Here is a 22393-nt window from a genome sequence, read left to right as displayed (position 1 = left end):
CGTACGATTGGACCGTCGAGTCAAGTCAGTACCATCATCTGCTGGACATACCCTTCGAACAGCCAGCAACTCGCCAGATTGATATGCTGATTGGCTTGGATCATGCCGAGCTTCACTACTCTCTGGAGGAGGTGAGGGGTGATCAGGGAGAACCGGTGGCGAGGAGAACTGCGCTAGGTTGGACCTGCGTTGGACCTGTGAGTGGAAGCTCAGATCATCACCGCACTCACTTCAGCAGAGTCGATGACGGTAATCTGGAGATGCTGGTCCGGCGTATGTGGGAGGTGGAAGAGCCTCGCCGACAGAGCCCGCTTGCAGCAAATGACCGACAAACTCTTGCAGATGCAGAGGCAGCAACAAAGTACTGCAATGGCAGGTACACCGTCAAGCTGCCTTGGAAGAGAAGCCCGCCAGAGGAGAACGGTAGCTACGAGATGGCACTGAAGAGACTGCGCTCGACGGAGAAACGCCTCCACAAGGAACCAGAAGTAGCAAAGGAGTACTGCCGTGTACTGCAGCATCATGTGAACACTGGATACGCGACTGCAGTAAAGGTCGAGTCAACAGGTGGTTGGTACCTCCCGCACTTTCCAGTCACCAGACCAGATGCAACAACAACTAAAGTGAGGGTGGTCTTTGACGCATCAGCCAAATGCAAAGGAGCAAGCCTGAACGACTACCTCCACCCAGGACCGAAGTTGCAGAGAGAGCTACCGCACATATTGCTGCGATTCAGGGCAAAGCCAGTTGCTATCGTGGCCGATGTAGCAGAGATGTACCTCCAGATCGAGCTGTCTGAAGATGATCAGAAATTTCATCGTTTTCTGTGGCGGGACTTGGATGCGTCAAAGGAGCCAGTCGCCTACCAGTACCAACGGGTGGTGTTTGGCGTGAATTCGTCCCCATTCCTAGCACAAATGGTGTCTCAGAAGCCTGCTGAGCAGCTAGAAGAAGATGTCCCACGTACTGCGGAGGCGGTGTTGAAGTGGACTTTTATGGACGACACTATGGATTGAATTGCCCTAACAGTACAACAGTCGTCCAGTTCTGCAGCCATTTATGTTTCTGTACAGCTAGCTCATAGCTCGTTACATTTCGTTTTCTTTTCTGATAGTTCATTTTAGTTGTATCAACGTTGATACTTACCGGTAGTTGTATCAAGGAGGGTGGAATGAGTAGACGGTGAACCTCTTTCAGTAGTCTATGTATGGTGTTATGGCAAATCACTGCCGCTAGCCTTTGGGTGTCATTACGTTCATGGTAATTCCAATGCATGCCCGCATCAACGTGCCCTTCTTTGGTGTCAGTTATGCTGTGTGCACGCGTAGAGGTGATACATTTATTGTTCCTGTGTGGACCAGTCTAATCATAATTATTCCTGGCTGTTCTTTTGTGCTATTCATGCTATTCATGATGCATGTAGTAGTAGTAGTGCATCGTGTTGTGTTGTTATGCATGTCTCATGTGCCGTTTCCCGCACGCGCGTGAAACGGACTTCGCGGCTTGTAGTTTCTGTGCATAATTAGTTGAGTCGGCGTCTTGTTGTTTGGACTGGAGACTACACCGAGTTGTTTTCTTTTTGTTGTTTCAGTCAGTTACAGCTTGCAGTTATTCCTCTCGTGTAGTCCAGTTGCTTTACTAGTGTCTCATCCTGAAGTAAAGATTATTCGTTATTATCTCTGTGAGTCAGATCCCTCTCTCGTCTATCCGCAGTCGTTATTGGCGAAGTTGACTGTATCTAAATACTCTGACCTGATGGTGATGGCGAGAGGAGATGGAATTGCAAGTTGCGACTGAACCTTTGTAGCGAGAGAGAGAGAGAGAGAGGGTTATGTTTTGACCACAGTTCAATTAACAGAGCATTCATGTGCCAAACACCAATAAAATTCAACCCAGTTACCCGCGGGAGTTCTTAGTTCTTACCTCCTGTCCGCTTGCAGCCAAGTCAAACGAATACACTATGGGTTCCTCCAGTTGGTGCAAGCGCTTGTTTCCGAGTTGTGCCGAAATGACTTCGGGTCCAACCTCAGTGTCCGCACTCAAGCTAGAGTCGGAGAACAAAGCCTGTGTGCGGTACAGGATGAAATAGGTGGATGCCCCTCTGCACACTGAACCATTGGCTGGAGTGAAATTTTTGGTTGCCGCCGAGATTGCGCTCGCAGGAATGTCAAAGGCAACAGTGGCATTGCTCGCTGTGGTAGTGGACAGACACACACACAAACTCGTCGCATGGGCTTGTGCCTGGCAATCGCAGTAAGGTCTTAATTAGCAGCATTAGTCCCGAAAGACCAGCCGTTTTTACAAATCTATCAGCTCGTGTAATCTTGTCGACAGGTTTCAGACAATGATTGAAGAGCGAAGTGTGCCTGGCTCCAGTCCTGCCGGGGAGTGGTTTTCTAGCTGGCATGTAGTGCGCATATAGTCAGCATAGTCCGCTCACCACACCCTCAAATGGCCGTGATAGGCACTACATACTGCAAAATCAGAAATTTTCAGTAGTGTAATATTTTCGGTATTCTCCAAAATCGGCGGTTCGGTGGAGGGAAATTTTCGGTAAAACCCGTTTTCCAGGCAAGTGTACTAGTACTAAATGTATACAGTACCGGTAGTACCGAAATCTTCGGAGCGTTTAATTTCGGTAAAAAATGTCGGCACTGAAGTTACCGAAAAAAAAACACCACCGAAAATTTCTGCTTTTACAGTAGTCAAACCAGGCAACCTGGTGGCTCTGAGGTAGACATGGTACGTGGTCACTGTTATGTTCGGCCTGCAAGCCACGCCGGAGTCGATTGCGGGACAAGACTAGCACTGATTTGTTTTGCAACGAGCATGCGCATATAATACAGGTGAGAGAGAGAAAGAGACAGTATGGAGAGAAAAATACGGAGAGTGACACCACGGCGAGAGACAATACGGAGAGAGACAGTACGGAGAGAGACAATACGGAGAGAGACAGTATGTAGAGAGACAGTATGGAGAGAGACAATACGGCGACAAACACTATACACTACAGTCACCATGCCCCAGAATGATGTGCAAGCTATGCCCCTATAGCCTTACAGTGCTGCTACTTACAGTCACCAGGAAGCTTGTGGCCAAGCATAAAGCCTACATCGAATGCAGGCCAAGAAGAGAAGATGTTGAGCAGCAGGGGGCATAGCCGGTCCCCCTTTCGGGGGGGGGACAACCGCATATGTGTAGGCCTGGTGCATGTCATTCATGGTCATTATTATGCATGATAAACCTAGGTCGAAGCCTTTTTTTGGGTGGAGCGGGGGGGGGGGGGGGGGGACGTGCCCCCCCCCCCCCCCCGGGCCCCATGCGAGCTATGCGCCTGAGCTGCAGTTCAGACCGGGAATGTAAACACTGTATATGTGCATTGATGCTAACCTGAAACACCGGATGCAGCCGGGCCAACAAAGAACTCGCCCAGAGAACGTGCCCTGAATGCCTGATCGGTGATATTAGCGCTGCCAGGACAGCTTACTGCAAAGCCAGCATTGCCCTCTTGTTTCTGAAACGACTCATCTTCTGGCACATCTAGAATTGTGACCACCCACTTCATCGACTTTGCAAGTCTATAGCAGGAAGATGGGAAAAGAGATGCAACCATGAAAATATCAGTGACAATGTGATCGCTGGTCAACTGTTATTATAGTGGACGAGCAGATTCTTATGAAAACTCCATCTACACATCCTGCATTATCCCTATATGCACTTGCACAATTTAGACAAAGCTTTGCATGCTGCAGTTCATATTTTTATTCATTCCCTAGTTCTACTTGATTTCAACAGACCGGGAGAATCACAGACAAACTCCATGAGAACTACATACCTGCGGGCAGGAAATGATTCAATGAGCATTTGAGATTTGTTGTCCTCTAGGATGTTATCAACTCCGCTTAGCGCCGTCTTTGCCACCTAAACAGGCACACAGCCAACAGTGACACATTCAATTCTACAAACAGCAATGTGTCTCCCCGGACTGGTTTAGTGATGCCAATTATTACCACACCAACATTTTATGCAAAAGGAAGAGCATGACGAGTGGGCTCGGGAAGTGTTACATGGCAAGGGAAAACATGTGTTGCTGAAGGAGCTTGATATCTGGGTGGTGTTCTCGGGACACCGGGCTTCCGCGAGGAGTATGTGACTGGGCTGGTTGACAAGTGAGTGTCGCAGCTTCAGCGCTTGATGAGTAGGACTATCACTCAGTCCACGCTGTGTGCGAGGTATGCGTTATTGACCAAGTTATTACTATCCATGTGGCGGCATCACCTCCAGGCAATGGCTTGCCAATGACACTCTCCGCCTTCTCCTGCTGCACTTGGCCGGATGGCTATTTCTATACCATCTCCTGATATCTAAGCAGAATTCAATGTTCCAGTAAAGTGGTCAGGTTGAACGAAGCCATTGCCCTATATCGTCATGAGGCTGCGCAAGCGCGCGTAGGCAAGGCAACCCTGGTTGTTGGTTACGGGTTCTATCTGGCAGGGGAATATCCCTAAACTTGACCTGACAAGGTTCGGGACTTGCTGGCCAATGCTGCCCGTGAATTGGCTCGGGGTGTGCAGATGGAGCCTGTTCTCCTGGACTATGATGGAGAGCACCCACAAGGTGGAATACCTAGTCCTGCAACAGTGACCAGCAATGACATCCGGGCTTTCGGCATCTGGACTCGGCAGCAGGATGTTAAAAAAAATATAGATCCAGGTGACAGCAGCAGAGGCAACAGCAGCAGCATCAGTAGCAGCAGCAGCAGAAGCAACAGCATCAGTAGCAGTAGCAGCAGAAGCAGCAGCAGGAGAAGCAACAGCAGCAACAGCACAACATCATGTTTACCTCTCGGCCAATTGTCTGATTCAGGTCTTCGACCTCACGGATGGCGACAACGATGTTGAAGATGGCGGTGGAAGCAAAATCTACTTCGTCCGGCGTCAGACCCAAGCTGCTGCGTGTTAAGTTTTCCACCGAGAGGATACCATCGAGAACTGTCACTGGATCGTTAGCAATGAAATCAGTCTGAGAGAGGACAACACGCAGTACACACATGCTCCAGTGCCCAGATATAGTGTCTTCCGGTACATAATTTTACTGCGTGCAAAAGTGTTATGAGATGCATGAAACCGGACTGACTGCAAAGAAATTATGTTTCAAGTACGTCGGATTATATTGAACAGACAAAACAGTGAAGACGTTTTCTTGATAACACATCAACCTGATCGGTGACACATACATACAGTGCATATGCTGTGCATTTGCCAACAGTACTGTCAGGCGCTGAAGAATGAACAGGCTAGTATTTAGTCAAGCACAACATACCAATGTGGACACGGTGATGACATAACTGTGCATAATCTATAGGTCATTTAAAATAAGAAGAGCCTATGCTATATATATTATAAGTACGACCCCCCCCCCCCACCCTGCTCTTCAGCGGCTGACAATACAGTAGGTTAGTTTGCCACTAGCTTGCTGAAACTGATGGGAGCGGTGGTGAATGGAGACAAAACTGTCAAAAAGGTCTGATAATTGTAGAGGTTGTCATGTTCGCATAGCTGGTATGAACCAGCAAGGAAGATTTTCATAACTTCATTTTGCTGATCTACTCTGTGCTTGTCGTTCTCTTTGCACATTATTCCAATGAGGAAACTGTCCAATTTGGTGAAATAGACTTACATTCTACTGTTGTCGACACTGGAATCCATTGAAAAGTCCAGCGGCCATGGGGCTGGACATGCAGTGGTGTGCATTGATGGTGTATTTTTACAGTGTTACACAGTGTGTGTGTGTGTGCGTGTGTGTGTGTGTGTGTGTGTGTGTGTGTGTGTGTGTGTGTGTGTGTGTGTACGCTCTAACCAAGTATGGGCCCTGACCCCAAGTCATTCCACTGGATCTCTTTGTCGATAACAGTATTTGCATTGAAAGCAGGTAAGGGGGAGGGAGAGGGGGGGGGAGAGGGGGAGGGAGAGGGGGGGAGGGGGGGGGGGGAGAGGGGGAGGGAGAGGGGGAGGGGGAGAGGGGGGGGGGGGAGGGGTGGGGTGTCATAAGTTACTAGTAACGTATAGGTCCTTTTCTCTTTACATAATTATTACTATCGGCTCAATATCCGAGTTTTTGTAAAGCGCTAAACTGTATTTCTTTTTTGAATAATCCCAAGGTCTCACCATTGCAAGCTGCTGCAGCTGAACTGTTGTATCTGTAGGGCAAGCAGAGCTATTCGGGGCCGTCCACTCTGCCATGCGGAGAGTGGAGTTGTGAGGCCGAGGAACTAGAGTGCACTGTCGTGTTGCATACCGATTAACATGTTGCAAACGAACTGGGCAGATAGTGATTCGAGTCACATTACAGAACGTTGCCTGCCAGTGAAGTGTTCCCTGCCGCCCAGCATCCGTACTTTCAGCGCTGCACCAATCTGAAAACAAGGATATAATCCGCTTCAAGCTGCAATAGGGTGTGAAAGGACTTGCTGAGAATAGAATAGACAATGATGCCAATTTCTAAACCTCTTCTACTATCTCCATTCCCTGGACACAGACGCACCAACACCAAGCACGGACACACAAATGCACAGAAACTCTCTCTCACGTGCGCACACACTCATACACGCACACGCGCGCACACACTCATACACGCACACGCGCGCGCGCGCGCACACACACACACACACACACACACAAATAAACACACACACGCGCGCGCACGCACACATACCCCTATGCATTCATGAACACAGCGGTCAAGCACGCATACAACACGCACAAGTATTACTCACCGTACAGAGACAAATGCAGAGTACCAGGCAGCAGCGTAACAGATGTAGCATTTGACCCCTCAAAGCCAGAGAAGAAGCCAGAGGAGAAGTTGGCAAGAAGGCTGGCTTCAGAAATGTTTCCTATATACCCAGCTTGTAGAGTGATGTCGGCTTGAATGGTGCCCATCGTTGCACTGGAGAAATACAGCAAACACGGACAATGCACCTCGTAGTGAAGCGCAGTTTGGCAGCCGGAAGCTGGTTGGATTATGTCCGAATAAAACAAGACATATCCACAAATACACACACCCGGCACTAGTTGATGGTCTTGCTTTCTGTGCCATAACTTTATTCTCCATCACTCATAGCAAGGTCTTACTTTATCGGTGAGTATGAGAAGTGTTCCAGTTCAGCTTTCATTCTTGATGTCAGCAAGGGAAGTGACTGCACACTCGTAGCAAAAAACAGAACAAAGTGCTGAATAAAATAAGACCGGGTATCAGTTTAGAGTACTTGCAGTAGAGATGTGAATCCCCCCCCCCCCCTCCCCCACACACACAGAGCATTGGTTTCATAGCTCATGCTGCACTAGTCTCAGAGAAGACCAATACAGCATTAGTGTTTCATACCTCGCTTAGAAATCTGTGTCTCAGATCAAGCAGATCGCCGCTATCAGTTGTCGAAAACTGACCAGATATTCCCAAATGAGCTGTATCTGTAGGGATCAATAATTACGCAATCCGCATACATGCACACGTGCACTTGACTTGTGAGAAGCAGTTTTGCTCCACTACTGCAAGTGAAACACTGCTAATGGAGAGGTTAAGATGCACGTTATTTCTGACGTGACGCGAAAGTTCGGCTCGCGTTATTTGGCTCGCGCAGTCGACCTGCAGCTCACGTCGAGATTTGGAGTTTTACGCCAAATTTGAGGTGAAATTACGCGTTACATCGGAAATAACATGCATCTTAACCTCTCTAATGAGATCCATGCTCTCTGAAACAATCAAAGTTATCATCACCACCTCCAAGGATAAGACCAGAGTACCCGCAATACAGCAATACAAAGGCGCCAAAAATTGAACACGGAAATCCAAAACTTCCTGCTCTATACCTTTTGTTGTTAGCATGAACGTCGCAGTAGCTGAACCGACAGTGCTGTTCGCGATGCACGCATACATGCCATCGTGGCAAGACTTCAGTGCCGAAATCCGGAGTTCGTGGACATTTCCACCTTGTTGAACAGCAGTAAAACCGGGGCAATTAGGTGCTGGAGTGATACATTCCCCGTTTTCGTCCACTTTGCACCATTGTGCAGACGGCTGTGGTTGACCAGCGTACGCACACGGAACAGTCAACGCCGAACCTTCATAGGCAAGTATTTGCGCCGGTATGGGAGGATTGATGACAGGAGCGACTGTATTTACAAGGCATAAAAATAGGGTAGTAGAAACAGTGCTGCTTCAACACACTTGGTATAGATCGTTTCAGTGCCATGATTCGACAAACATAGTGTGTGTGTGTGTGTGTGTGTGTGTGTGCGCGCGTGCGTGAGTGCGTGCGCGTGTGCGTGCGTGAACGCGTGTGTGTGTGTATGTGTGCCAATAGGTTATCATTCCTCCCTAAGCAAACACTTGCCAGCTACTTGACATCAGTGTGTACAAAAAGTGTGCGTATGGCCCTCTATCTAAAAAGGTATGCGTATATCCCATCAACTGCCCTTGCATGCTCAACCAATGAAGAACACTGAACAACACACTACACAGTCTCCACAAGAAGCTCAGGATGAAATGGAGTCGAATCATGTGGTCTCCGCTTGTTGACGATTTGCAGGAAAGGTAAATGAAATGTTTGTAGAGGCGAATTAGTTTGAATATGCATTTGGAGGATTGAGATGTCAACTGAATCGCTGTGGAAAGCACTGTAATAACGTACCATTGACGACCAGGGATGCTGCATTGCCGATTACAACCTCGCCTGAACTATCACCACCCGCGCTCTCCGCCCTGCAGCGATATGTATCTGTATCTGTGATTTCTGCTCTGAATATTGTCAAGATCTGGTCGCCTCTGAAGTAGGAAACTCTGCTAAGCAGAGCGTCGTTCTGCAGGAGCTGCATAATAAAGTAGATACAAAACGATATGGGAATTGGTGGAAGATCTGTATTGACCTTTGATATCTCCCCCCCCCCCCCTCCCCTCCCCACAACCACCACACACACAGATAATAACAGCACTTTGTCGTCATAGTCGTCTTGTAAAGGGCTACTTAGGGAAACATTGGCGTATCAAGGTCTCCATTGCCTAGCAGTGATCATACAAACAAAATTGAGCTCCAGTAAGACCTGCACATTGTCTTCAATAGAGACTTATGCAGGGGCCAGAGAGAGAGTTTCAGTCATAAAAAAATAGTTCAAGGTTAAAGAGTCGGCGTGGAGAAAGCAATTTTATTAGTGCAATTAGGAGTATAATCGATGCAGACATGGCCAGACAACAACGAGTTCATGGAATTTTTAAGGATTTTTTATGTTATTCAAAATCGATTTTCGTAAACGAGATATTTAGTGCAATACTACGACAAACATGGCGTTTCCGCAAGGCTTTGTTCAGAACAACTATCTGTTCACTATTGTATCTCCGCTTAAAGTATTTAAAGAGTCGGCGTGGAGAAAGCAATTTTATTAGTGCAATTAGGAGTATAATCGATGCAGACATGGCCAGACAACAACGAGTTCATGGAATTTTTAAGGATTTTTTATGTTATTCAAAATCGATTTTCGTAAACGAGATATTTAGTGCAATACTACGACAAACATGGCGTTTCCGCAAGGCTTTGTTCAGAACAACTATCTGTTCACTATTGTATCTCCGCTTAAAGTATTTAAAGAGTCGGCGTGGAGAAAGCAATTTTATTAGTGCAATTAGGAGTATAATCGATGCAGACATGGCCAGACAACAACGAGTTCATGGAATTTTTAAGGATTTTTTATGTTATTCAAAATCGATTTTCGTAAACGAGATATTTAGTGCAATACTACGACAAACATGGCGTTTCCGCAAGGCTTTGTTCAGAACAACTATCTGTTCACTATTGTATCTCCGCTTAAAGTATTTAAAGAGTCGGCGTGGAGAAAGCAATTTTATTAGTGCAATTAGGAGTATAATCGATGCAGACATGGCCAGACAACAACGAGTTCATGGAATTTTTAAGGATTTTTTATGTTATTCAAAATCGATTTTCGTAAACGAGATATTTAGTGCAATACTACGACAAACATGGCGTTTCCGCAAGGCTTTGTTCAGAACAACTATCTGTTCACTATTGTATCTCCGCTTAAAGTATTTAAAGAGTCGGCGTGGAGAAAGCAATTTTATTGCCGACTCTTTAAATACTTTAAGCGGAGATACAATAGTGAACAGATAGTTGTTCTGAACAAAGCCTTGCGGAAACGCCATGTTTGTCGTAGTATTGCACTAAATATCTCGTTTACGAAAATCGATTTTGAATAACATAAAAAATCCTTAAAAATTCCATGAACTCGTTGTTGTCTGGCCATGTCTGCATCGATTATACTCCTAATTGCACTAATAAAATTGCTTTCTCCACGCCGACTCTTTAAATACTTTAAGCGGAGATACAATAGTGAACAGATAGTTGTTCTGAACAAAGCCTTGCGGAAACGCCATGTTTGTCGTAGTATTGCACTAAATATCTCGTTTACGAAAATCGATTTTGAATAACATAAAAAATCCTTAAAAATTCCATGAACTCGTTGTTGTCTGGCCATGTCTGCATCGATTATACTCCTAATTGCACTAATAAAATTGCTTTCTCCACGCCGACTCTTTAAATACTTTAAGCGGAGATACAATAGTGAACAGATAGTTGTTCTGAACAAAGCCTTGCGGAAACGCCATGTTTGTCGTAGTATTGCACTAAATATCTCGTTTACGAAAATCGATTTTGAATAACATAAAAAATCCTTAAAAATTCCATGAACTCGTTGTTGTCTGGCCATGTCTGCATCGATTATACTCCTAATTGCACTAATAAAATTGCTTTCTCCACGCCGACTCTTTAAATACTTTAAGCGGAGATACAATAGTGAACAGATAGTTGTTCTGAACAAAGCCTTGCGGAAACGCCATGTTTGTCGTAGTATTGCACTAAATATCTCGTTTACGAAAATCGATTTTGAATAACATAAAAAATCCTTAAAAATTCAAGGTTAAAACCAGTCTTTTCTGTTTGGGAAAATGCAACATTCACTTTCCCACCTTTCCTCCTTTGTACCAGGTCACTTGAGGTTGCTGGATGCCAAACACTGGACAGAAGAATGTCACCGTTTCCCCAGCCAATACTGACTGATTGGCGGTAGGTCTCAACAAGCCAGTAGCTAAATTAGCAGAACAAGAAGAGCACAATTACAAGAGAAAGTTCATCAAAAAATATTATTTGTAAAACATCGTTAGGCTAGTGAAAGGGAATTAAATGTTGAAATGTGAAAGAATGCAATATGAGCAGGGCAGTGGCTGGGTTCAAAACATTTTGAGTATTCAACACAAAATGGACTGCAGCAAACCGTGCAAGAAATTGGCCTGGCCGTGTAAAAATACATTCCATTATAATCTTGCCTGCTGCCGTGCAGGCAATGCAGTTTATGATCAGGAAGACCAAGTTCAGAGACAGACCTCAGTGGAGATGGAATGCATAAGCACCTTTGAAACCTTGGATTGGAGCATAACTTTAAAACCCACAGTCCATAATGAACCCTTTACATGTGGTCACAACCAGGTCACTAGGGACCTTAGCCACTCTGTCTCATCCATTTAGTAAAATCTGCATTGTACACACTCTCCCCCATGATATAATGGACGTTTCGCAAGTCAGCGCTGCCATACAAAATAGAATCACGACATTATTGCATACCATAGATATGCTAAATTCTGCGTCGAAAAATTTCAGAATTTCATGATTTTCAGCGATTCAATTTAGGCGTTTTGGATCGGTGCGCAAATAAAGCCGAAGTTAAAATAGCTGCCGAAAATTCACATGAATACAGTAGGTTTGATGCAGAGACCGATACTCCTGGCAGAGTGTGAATATAAATTTTACTGACCTCTGCATGTTAGTATGGGTGGGCTCCATTGCAAGCTATTGGTGCACATGGAGGATCTAGCTGCGGCGGGAAGAAATCCGGGACTGCACTGAACTGACACAGTACTTCCTATGGAATATCTGTCTCCTGTTGCGGTTGCGTTTGCCACAATGGGCGGCGGACATGACGGTATGTCTGTGAATGGGTTTACGAAGCCTGCAATGCCGGTGGTGCTAGAGGAGGCTGTCTCTCTCACTCTCTCTCGCTCACTCTCTCACTCTCTCAGGAGCGTAGGAAGCAGTTAAATATTGGTGCGGCAAAATTGTGAGAGGGGGGGGGGTGCGGGTGTCCTCCCCTGGAATTTTTTTTAAAAATTCGGCCTAAAAGGCCATATTTTAATGCTACAGAATAATATGAGAAATAAGAATATGCATGCTGATGATACACCGCATTGTCGATGTAAAACATGGTACCTGTACAAGAGTCGACAAGCTACCAACAAGGTTGAAATGTAAAAAAAATCGAAAATTATTGGTCCGGCGACCGCCGGGCCTGCCGAACCGGTTCCTACGCCCAGGTCTCTCTCTCTCACTCTCTCTCTCTCTCTCTCTCTCTCTCTCACACACACACACACACACACACACACACACACACACACACACACACACACACACACACACACACACACACACACACACTCTCTCTCTCTCTCCCTCTAGACTCTAGAGGTTACGCAACACATTCTATGTATGAAAGTGGTTTTGGATTTCAATAAAATAATACTGAGCTAACACATTACGGAGCTTCAGCTTACTGACCTACGCATAGCGGTATGTCTGGGCTCCATTGCAACCTATCGTTGCACGTCATGATTGTAGCTTCAGCTGGCAACAGTCCAGGAAGACACTGCACAGTCACAGAGCTCCCAATGAAATATCGGTCTCCCGCCACGGACGCATTCGCTGGAGTTGGTGGTGGGCAGGATGGCATGTCTATGGAACATAACACAATGAATATATTTTTGTCTCAGCGAGGCAAAGGCCATAATGAAAATAACTCCGAATGTATGGGACAATCTGAAGGCAATGGCTACTATTCAATGTTGCTCCCCCCCCCCCCCTCCCCCGCCTCCCCCCCCCCCCCCCCCAACACATGATCGCGTTACCCACACGAACAATATAATCCAGATAGCAGATATTGTCCTCTTCACATAGCCGTTGGGGGATATATGAGTAATTGGCTTTGTCATCACCTAGTCTCAGACCTCAGAAGCTGATCACAGATGACACATGGCATAAAACACATGCGGGAAGACATTTATGCAATGCTCACCTCGGACGCAGAGAACTTCCGCAGGGTAGATCTTCTGGAAATCGTTCCAGAGTCCAGAGTTGTTCAGTGTGTAATAGATGCCAACGTAGTCTTCTTCTCCAAAGTCGGCAGGCTCGGTCGGAAGCCAATTGGTGTACTGAAGTGGTTGGCCTGTGTCTGTCCATCGAAACTGGCCCTCAACCTGAGACACAAACAAGGTTGGAGATACTTGAAAACACCGCCATTCCAGCAACAGGCTCTCAGCTGCACCAAATAAATAACTTTGCCAATATTTCGCCCATTGTGCATCATCAGGGCATTGAGGAAGGGGAAGCAAAAACACGAAATATAAAGACATATACACATACTTTGCACATACACCGCTGTCATATACATAGATCGCCTTTTGCATTCCCACACTTGAAAGTGTTCTTGTACGTGCTGTGATAGTCTTACTAGTCTTCTTTCTTCTGTTTTGGTCACCTTACAGGTGATGATTGTAAACTTTAGTATTAGTTTTTTTGCCTTCTTGCCAAAATTGTGTCTGTGTGTATGTGTGAGTTTTCTCATCTTTCGTTCTGTTTAGGTCACCTTACAAGTGATGATTGTTTAGTTTGCTGGCCTTGCCAATTGTGTCACCACGATGTGTTAGTTTTAGAACATTTATCTGCCTGCATTATTCGTCTTTATATTTCGTGTTTTTGCCTACCCTTCCTCAATGCCCTGATGATGCCCAATGGGCGAAATATTGGCAAAGTTATTTATTTGGTGCAGCTGAGAGCCTGTTGCCGGAATGGCGGTGTTTTCTGGAGTTTGGGAATTCTGAAGAAAGGTGAGAGATACATATATTTATAAAAAAATCTATGCCTGCAAATATGTTTTCCAGAATTGTGAAGGAAAATGTCCACGACCCAACCGGTAACACAGGATGTTTGACATGATGCAGCGTTTATTCTACAGGTATATTTCACTTTTGCTTGTGGCAGTTTGAAAGCTAATCCAACGAATTTGAAATGTCGCTCGGCTTATACAAAGTGCCAGCAGGAAGCGGCTCATATTCACTGGAAAACGACGCTAGACATCACCGTACAGGAATAGGTGCCATAGATTCAAACTGCACCAAAACAAACATTCGTGATACGGCCACTCAGTATCAGAATATGGCTTGTTGGTTCTATTCAACTACTAGGCATAGTGAACAAGACACTGTTCCTAGTTCAGACGGTCCAAGGCAATAATAGCTATGTGCCTAAATCACCCGGCACGTTCGTCTACTGATACGTACATCTGTATCATCTGCACCGATCCACAGATCCACCTTGGTAAACTGTACGATGTCGTCGTTGTCTCTGCTGTTGTAGATTCTGGGCAGCCAGGTATCGCCCCCAGGCTGGCTAGCGCATAGACTTCTCGCATCGTTGAACGCATGCGGTCCGGAGAACTTGAGACCACAGTACCTGGAGCCCGGTGACAGTTGTTGCCATGGTGATACACAAGCTGAGCAATCAGGAAGCGAGCAAACAGTCAATCTCATCATATACTTAGAAATTATGAACTTGAACTCGGGATAACGTGAAAAAAGAGTGCTTTGCCCCGGAACAGCTGTACTGCTAATGTTCTGTACTTGTTCTGGATTAGTATGGAAAATCACCCCTGTGCCCGCAGGGCGTAATTTGACAAAAACACAGAAAATTGAAGAGGATCAATTCCGTATGTGGAAGCATGGCAAGCACAAGCTGAGCAATGATTACCCCTGTCCTAAATCAAATGTATGCCATGCTAAGACTAAAATTTAATGTAGCAAAAACCCATGTTGCAGCACAAGGCATACACATCGAGCCACAGACATCAAGCAGGGGTGTTGGAACCGATGCGGCAGGGTGCGGGCAAAGACGCATCAACAATTTCATTCGGATACTAAGCCAATAAAATAGGTAAGATAGAGGAAACCACATGGAAACGAGTTATGAAGCAACCATCTTAAGATATTCAGGTGGTTGAATGTCTCAGTAACATGTCAGTTTTGTGCCCTGTTTTCGCACTTTCTGACTGCTTATTATCTTGTTACAGTCGTGGATAGTTGCTTCATAACTCGTTTCCATGTGGTTTCTTCTATTTGAACAAAAATGTAATCTTGAGAATTTTGAAGCAATAACATAATGGGCTATTTGGCTATTTGGGCCCAAATTTCCTTCTTTTTTTGCCGGAAGGCCCCAGGACTTTCCCACTGCGTCATTATAGCCCCACATATGTCGAGCACCTTCCGACGCCCCAGTCAAAGTACCGCCTTTGAGTGTCATCAAACACAATACTGGAAATGGACATGGCAGTACTTTGGCATCACGCAAACACTCGGAAGTCATCGTACGCATATGCAGACCCAGTTGGTTGGCAACTCTGGAATGGGGACATCCACATTGACTAAAACTACATCTCAAAAGCTTCAAGCTGAATAACGGTGATGAAGACGGCTTGTTTTTGCTCCCGATTTCTAGTGAAACAACTCTTTGTTGGGGCCCCTCATACTTGTGACCCACAAAGAATAGATATACAATGGCTGACTACCAAGACAGAACGGAGAGATACATGCATACATATGCCTAGTTCGATCCCCACCTTCATGGACATACATACACATACATGCCTCCCCCCCACAAATACACCCACACACAGCCCCCCCCCACGCACACGCACACACACACACACACACACACACACACACACACACACACACACACACACACACACACACACACACACACACACACACCCCAACCAACCTGAACAGAGATTTGCCGTGGAGTGATCGATGAACCCTGGATAGCAGCCACACGTGTAGCTACCCATAGTGTTAATGCATGTTGAGTTTATTGAGCAGTGGTGTGTACCAGCAGTGCACTCATTGATATCTGGAAATCATACAGCCACACACACACACACACACACACACACACACACACACACACACACACACACACACACACACACACACACACACACACACACACACACACACACACACCACATTCATGACTCAGATACAAGGACAATACTTTGACCCAGTCTCCTTGGAGACAGTATGGATATCAACGCTATAAATATAGGGCCCAACTTTCTGAAGGCATGAACATATACTAGTGACCACTTTCAAAATGTTGAGCCTGAAGTGTGTCCGACTTCTAAGTATAATCCTCCTGAAGATGGATCTTATTCTTGTTCAGTGATTGGTGTAACTCAGTGACAGGTTGGAGAATGTTGTGAGGATGTATGGTTATAGTGGATGGCCACAGTGGAGTCTTCGTATACTGAAAGATATGTAAAATATTACGGAGGATTAGCAAGACGAAATTCGCGTTCGCGTTCGCAAACATTTTTCAGTTCACGAACTGGATTGCGAACTTTCGCATTTTTCGTTCGGAAAAGTAGTCGGAACACGAATCGCGGATTCGTGCCAGGACAGTCATAAATTTACCACGCTGTACTGTCTGTACACAATGTACACCGTGTCAACGTCATGCATGTGCGAATTCTGTTTGCTAATCCTTCTCATAACGCGAATTCCGCCACGGAGTTCGACTTTCCTTGGAGTGCGAACGCGAACGCGAATTTCGTCTTGCTAATCCTCCGTAATAGCTGCGCATTCAACGTACACATACCCTGAGATGGAAACGAAAGCGTTCCAGGATGCCTAACCCTTGAGAACGGTGCGTGCATGTGTGTGTGTGTGTGTGTGTATGTGTGAGTGTGTGTGTGTGTGTGTGTGTGTGTGTGTGTGTGTGTGTGTGTGTGTGTGTGTGTGTGTGTGTGTGTGTGTGTGTGTGTGTGTGCGTGTGTGTGTGGGGGCACGTGCCGGCGTGCGTACGTGTGTGTGTGTATGTGAGCGTGAGTGTGCTGAATGTGCGACTTGCCTATTTATTGTGTAGAAATGCTAATGTAAGATACAGAGAAAATCACTTGGAAATAGTACAGTCACACAACTTAGATACTGGATTCATGCCCTCAACGGCATCATGGATGTACATGACATTTTGAAAAACAAGGTGCATTTGACTGTAAACTGAGAAGCCCTGATCCTTCGAATGTTGTCAGGGTCTGAAAGATCCTCTATGTACAAGCCAATTTGTTCTTTGCCATAGGTGATCAATTGGCTTGCAATGTGCAGATGGATCTCACCTGTTTCCGCCATGCTAGTCGCCGATAACAGAAGGATCTGAGGAACGGCGTATGCCATTGAAAACACTGGGGAGAAAATGGAAAATGTAGGCCAGTGTTGCAATGTTAGAGCCTCATACGTCCGTTGGGAATGTTTGACAACCCTACCTATTTAGTCACCTTTGGAAACAAACTTGTGGCCTGGTCCAAGGGTGGCGTGAAAACCCCACACTACTCAACTGCTCACATTTTGGCCTGGGTCCACTACACGCACTCCAGATTTGATAAAATTTCAAGTCATAAAAGGGAAAGTATCAAGTTTTCGCCAGTTGTAGTTTTCGGGGTGCTGAGTAAAAAATTCTTGGTCCGAGAAAGCTGAGACGTTCCCTTCCTCCTATATTCCCAATCGAACTTGCGCACTTAAAACCTTCACACCAAGGTTCAACTCAAGAGTTCAAAGGATCATTTCGAGTGATAGGAACACTGCAAAAGTTGTAGCCTGCAGGCACAGTGACCAGGTGACTGCTGTACGCATGAGCACGTGACCGCTTACTCACCAGTGTTTGATTAGGAATAAGGGCCGAACGCTGCATCGCAGCCTTTTCGGACCAAAACCAGTCGACTCAGCGGCCAACAGACTACAACATATGGACCAATCGCGGTCATCCATCCTTTTACGATTTTTATCAGAATGAAATCGCGCGTTTAGTGACATTTTGCATACAAATCCCCATCTAGTAGGGCGCAGTCACCCAATTTCGGTGGAAGTGCACGAGTTCAATTGGGAGTAAAGGGGGAAGGGAGCGACTCAGCTTCCTTGGACCAAGACCATTCGACTCAGTACCCCGAAGACTACAACTAGTGATAATTTGATTAGGCCAAAACAAAAAATAGGCTTGTTTCCGGTCGGCAACCCCTCAAAAAGAAGACTCGGTCGGCCGGAATGAAACTTTTTTTGAATACTTTTTTTGGTTCCTCAATCGTTGTGGTATTGATGGACAAGAGCACCTACACAATGTACATTGTACATATATCATGGCCAGGATCAATGTCAAAGTTGACTGACTCACTGTTCTTGTACAGCATGTGGTGTATTCCTGTTTTCGTACATCCTGAGAAATCAAGCAAACAGTTCGAGTCCTTCCAGCTCCGTTATTCTAGCTCATATCGACCCCATAGGTTTTCGAGCCGACAGCTGAGAATCTCTGCTACCTTGTAGGTGTTTCGATTGTGGAATTCGGTTGAGATTTGACTGAGTTATGACTCGTTGAGTGCACTTGCACACATGGCATTGCCACCGTTTGCATACATTTGGGACCAAAAAAAGTTTCAGAATTTGGGAAAAAGTGGCCCGGTCGGGCGACCGGAAACAAGGTCATTATTTGTTTTGGCCTTAAGGGTATACTTCCCCTTTAACCCGGACAGTTTGACAGCGGAGTACTCGCAGGATCCGGGAGTGAATCGTGCCCGCTTGGGAGACATCCAAGCTCATTTTCATCCGGTTTGAAAATGTGTGTGTGTGTCACTGAAATGGTGGGTATAATTTTGACAAACGAATACACTGTAAACGAGATTAGCACAGGTCAGTGACTCACCGACAAGCAGGAGACTAGAACTCTGTGGCGTAGGACTTGTTCGCTTGCCTGCTTCCTCCATCTTGATTCTAGGTCAAGATGCCGCATCGAGGTTTTCCATGTGCTCTTGGGGTAACTTCACATTGCGCGTTGACGCTCTGTTACATTACTGGAAGACCTTCGGCGCAAAACACCACCATCATGATGATGTGCTTGGGGTAAAAAACAGCTTTATACTCTTTGGCTTGGGGAAGTGCTGGCAGCTAGTTTGGCTGAGACCTAATGACTTGAACGTGTTGAAATTTACCACCGACCTTGCCAATAGACACTGGCTACTCTACCCAATTCTGAACAAACTTCTCTGAAAGGAAACACACATTTGCAGTCCTAAACTACGGTCGTTTTGGCATTCAGAGGAGCTAAATTTCTTCTTCGCGCGCGTCAACGTGTGTAACGTTGTAAAAGTGTAGACTCTGACTCTTTCTCTTTCTCTTTCTCTTAGCAGGCCACACCAGACCTGGCAGTTCAGGAACTGTGAAGTGTGATGATAGCTGTCCGTAGCTGGCCGTACATCGACGGTGAACATCGACGCTACGCGCCGCGCTCGACGGTGCACAACGATCACTTCCGTGCGTGTCTACTGAAGTCTGCGCTAATGCTTGTCCGAAGGTGTGACTTTTTTGCGGACCGTCAAGACGTGTTGCAGCGGAAGTGTTACCAGTATGTGGAGTACAGGTTGAGATACGGTTATGCATCTTCACCTGACCACAGTTTGTAGTCGACTAGCTTGTGAAACGGAGTTTTCTGCACTGTTGTTGAACCAGTGCCCAGTGGATCTCGGAACCAAGAGGTCTACACCACATACCGCTTGCACCATGCAGCGCACCTCCTTCAACGCGTCGTGTGAAGCCCGCAGGTGTGAACTGCACAAGCATTGAGATACCTGGTACCCCAACTAGCCCGAGCTTCTATTTCTAGGATGTCATCAGCTCCTTGTGTCTGTGATCAGGGTCAGGTGAAAACTGACGACAGTCTCTTCATGCCAGTTCCTTGAGTGGTTTTCCGCACTCCTGCGGAACTGGCATAGCACCAGCAGTATAACCGTAGACCTACCAGAATCCCATTTTACCAAACAACTTGATTGTACTAGCCGCACCACAAATCAATGTAGAATGCAGTTGTGTGTTACTGTTTGCCGAGCAGTGTGCTGGCACAGCGATCTGTGTGTTGACCTCGGCATTTTGCCCTTTCGATGTACATTCCAGTGATGATCGTGAAGTGTAGCATACATGTACATGACTCATGAGGGATTTGTCTGATCGTCACAGCCGTCAGTCTGGGGCGCTGATCATTTCCGTGTTTATCATCACGAAATTCCCATTCTCAATAGATGCCCTGCCGGTGGTAGAAGGGTCGAATCATCACGTGATCACGTCAGTTGACAGCCGGTCAGTTGTGCGGACACTAACAGCCATCCTGAAAGGCGATCTGGCACATCTTCCTAGCCTTTGGCGGATAATGCCCGCAGAAACATTGCCAGCATTTTGGTGCTTTTCCTGCTGCGTTCAATACATGATTCGTTTGTTGATACAGAAAAGGAGCAGAATTCAAGGAAGTGCCTGCCATACGGTTTCTATGGTTCTGCCAATTTCTTTGCTTCTCGAGCAAAATCTGCCAATCGTGCGAGTATTATACGCAACGGGCTGCCTCTTCCTCGCTTTGCATAGGGAATCACTGACGTGCCAAGCCTGCACGCTGACTCATCTATTTGTGGCAAAATAGCACGTCCATTGCTTTTAGGACAATACACGGTTTTGACTCGAACAATAATAATCAAATTATGCTACTAGTGCAACAAAAACGTGGATCAAAGGAGACCAAAGTGAAGGATTTTATTTCGAAGACTGGCCACTCATATCAGCTGGTATCAGCAGTCAGACCAAGGAGAACGCATGCGATTGCAAATTTTCAGCAGAGGGCTGAACACTAGTTTGCTTGTCCTGTGAAGTGGATTGGACTCGAAAAGGGGTACAGTCGTCCCTCTCTAATCCAGCACTTTATAAACCAGCACCCTCGATAAACCAGCACAATTTTCAGTAGCCAAAATGTCCTCTTCATGCACATTGCAGCAGTAAATCCGATTTGTTAATCCAGCACCCTCCCTCTTAATCATTGTTGTGATTTGCTTTCAACCAATGTGCATAATCAGTAAATTGATGTTGCTGTTTTTGTTTTTTTTTGGTTTCCCGTTCTCGGGGCCTTCTATTCGGTACTCTTTGTAGTTGTACTTCTGTACTGTTGAGCTATCCGAATTCAAATAAACATTAAAAAAATAAAATAAAAAATAAACCGGATTTTCCGTGGCACAGATGGTGCCGGATTATAGAGGGACCACTGTACATGTACATCAAGCTACCGACATACATAGACTACTGTACATGTACATACAATGTTTTTTCTTTTCTTTTTTTTCTACAAAATCCACATATCTCCATGTACATGTACATCCAATGCTGTAGACAACAAGCTGTTTCGGCCATAAACTTTAAAGGCCTCATCAGTACAGCTACGAGTTAACCAGCGCGCAGGCTGAGAAGCTGAACAATGGCGATTACAGATCCTTTAATTATGCTACTTTCACCACATTGTCTACACCTTTCCTTCTCTTCTCTTTGATTTAACTTTCCGATTTTTATCATCCTCCCGACACCCCAAGTCTCTAGTCCTTCCACCAACTGGCAGTTACTTCGCTAAATCCTTCCTTTTCCTTATCGCTGTTGCTTGGAATAAACTTCCCGCTGATTTACGCTCACTCGATAGTCCCGAACAGGCTTAGCCGAGACAATGACGCTTGTGAATCAAAGCTCTTGCAATTGAACCTATTACAGTACTGTCTGGTGTAGAGAAAGTGCGGGGTGAGAGTTGTAACCTAACTAAGTAAGACGTTCTTAATCTCATGTGGAAATTTGTACATGTATATGTATATGGCCGAGCCACCTTGTACAGACGGGTATCATACATGTATGCCTGGTAACATTCTGGTCTGCTCGTTCTTAGGTGCATTGTTCTTGATCGTTCGAGAGTGGGTCAATGTTAGGATTACGGGTCATGAGGGAGCAGAGTTTGCAATGTACCTGTATGAGCTCGTTCCTGCGCTGGGATCTGTTCAAAAGGGTGTACAAGAGATTGGTGTGTGCGTAAGCATCTGCTGTGACATTTTCAGATTGCATTAGAAGTCATGCTAGTTGAAATAAATGAAAACTGTATATTGGGTGTATTTTTTCATGGTCTCGAATGAACCATGAAGATCAAGGAGTACTAATATTATTGCACCACGGCTCACTAGAATAACCCTGGACACATCTGTAGAAGTCTGACATGACTCGTGAGCACCACACCACGTGATGCGAGCTTTCGTTATCGCCTGACCCAAAAGGAAAGCATTGTTATGTACGATTATCACTCTCTTAGTATTGACTCCCATTGATTTTCACTATACCTAAG

General features: G+C 45.7%; 1 protein-coding gene across 2 annotated transcripts in view; it reads right to left on the bottom strand.

Moving 5' to 3' along the window:
• The window catches only part of LOC135829598 (uncharacterized), a 28692-nt gene extending 9322 nt beyond the window's left edge, over positions 1–19370 (bottom strand). The window contains exons 1-18 of one of the 2 annotated variants that reach the window (XM_065341990.1): positions 18911–19370; positions 17337–17402; positions 15944–16072; positions 14449–14660; positions 13185–13365; positions 12671–12844; positions 11874–12047; positions 11032–11150; positions 8690–8867; positions 7869–8171; positions 7384–7469; positions 7134–7198; positions 6776–6948; positions 6168–6415; positions 4843–5022; positions 3836–3921; positions 3391–3578; positions 1924–2192 (exon numbers count right to left, since the gene is read on the bottom strand). In XM_065341990.1, the coding sequence (XP_065198062.1) occupies positions 1924–2192; positions 3391–3578; positions 3836–3921; positions 4843–5022; positions 6168–6415; positions 6776–6948; positions 7134–7198; positions 7384–7469; positions 7869–8171; positions 8690–8867; positions 11032–11150; positions 11874–12047; positions 12671–12844; positions 13185–13365; positions 14449–14660; positions 15944–16072; positions 17337–17402; positions 18911–18971 (2892 nt within the window). In that variant the 5' untranslated portion in view covers positions 18972–19370. The remainder of the gene's footprint in view (positions 1–1923; positions 2193–3390; positions 3579–3835; positions 3922–4842; positions 5023–6167; positions 6416–6775; positions 6949–7133; positions 7199–7383; positions 7470–7868; positions 8172–8689; positions 8868–11031; positions 11151–11873; positions 12048–12670; positions 12845–13184; positions 13366–14448; positions 14661–15943; positions 16073–17336; positions 17403–18910) is intronic. The other variant, XM_065341991.1, reaches the window with a different exon arrangement.
• Positions 19371–22393: the final 3023 nt, after the last annotated feature.

The sequence above is a fragment of the Sycon ciliatum genome, chromosome 13 (genome assembly GCF_964019385.1).
Source record: "Sycon ciliatum chromosome 13, ocSycCili1.1, whole genome shotgun sequence".
NCBI lineage: Eukaryota > Metazoa > Porifera > Calcarea > Leucosolenida > Sycettidae > Sycon > Sycon ciliatum.
This window is presented reverse-complemented; position numbering and strand designations above follow the sequence as displayed.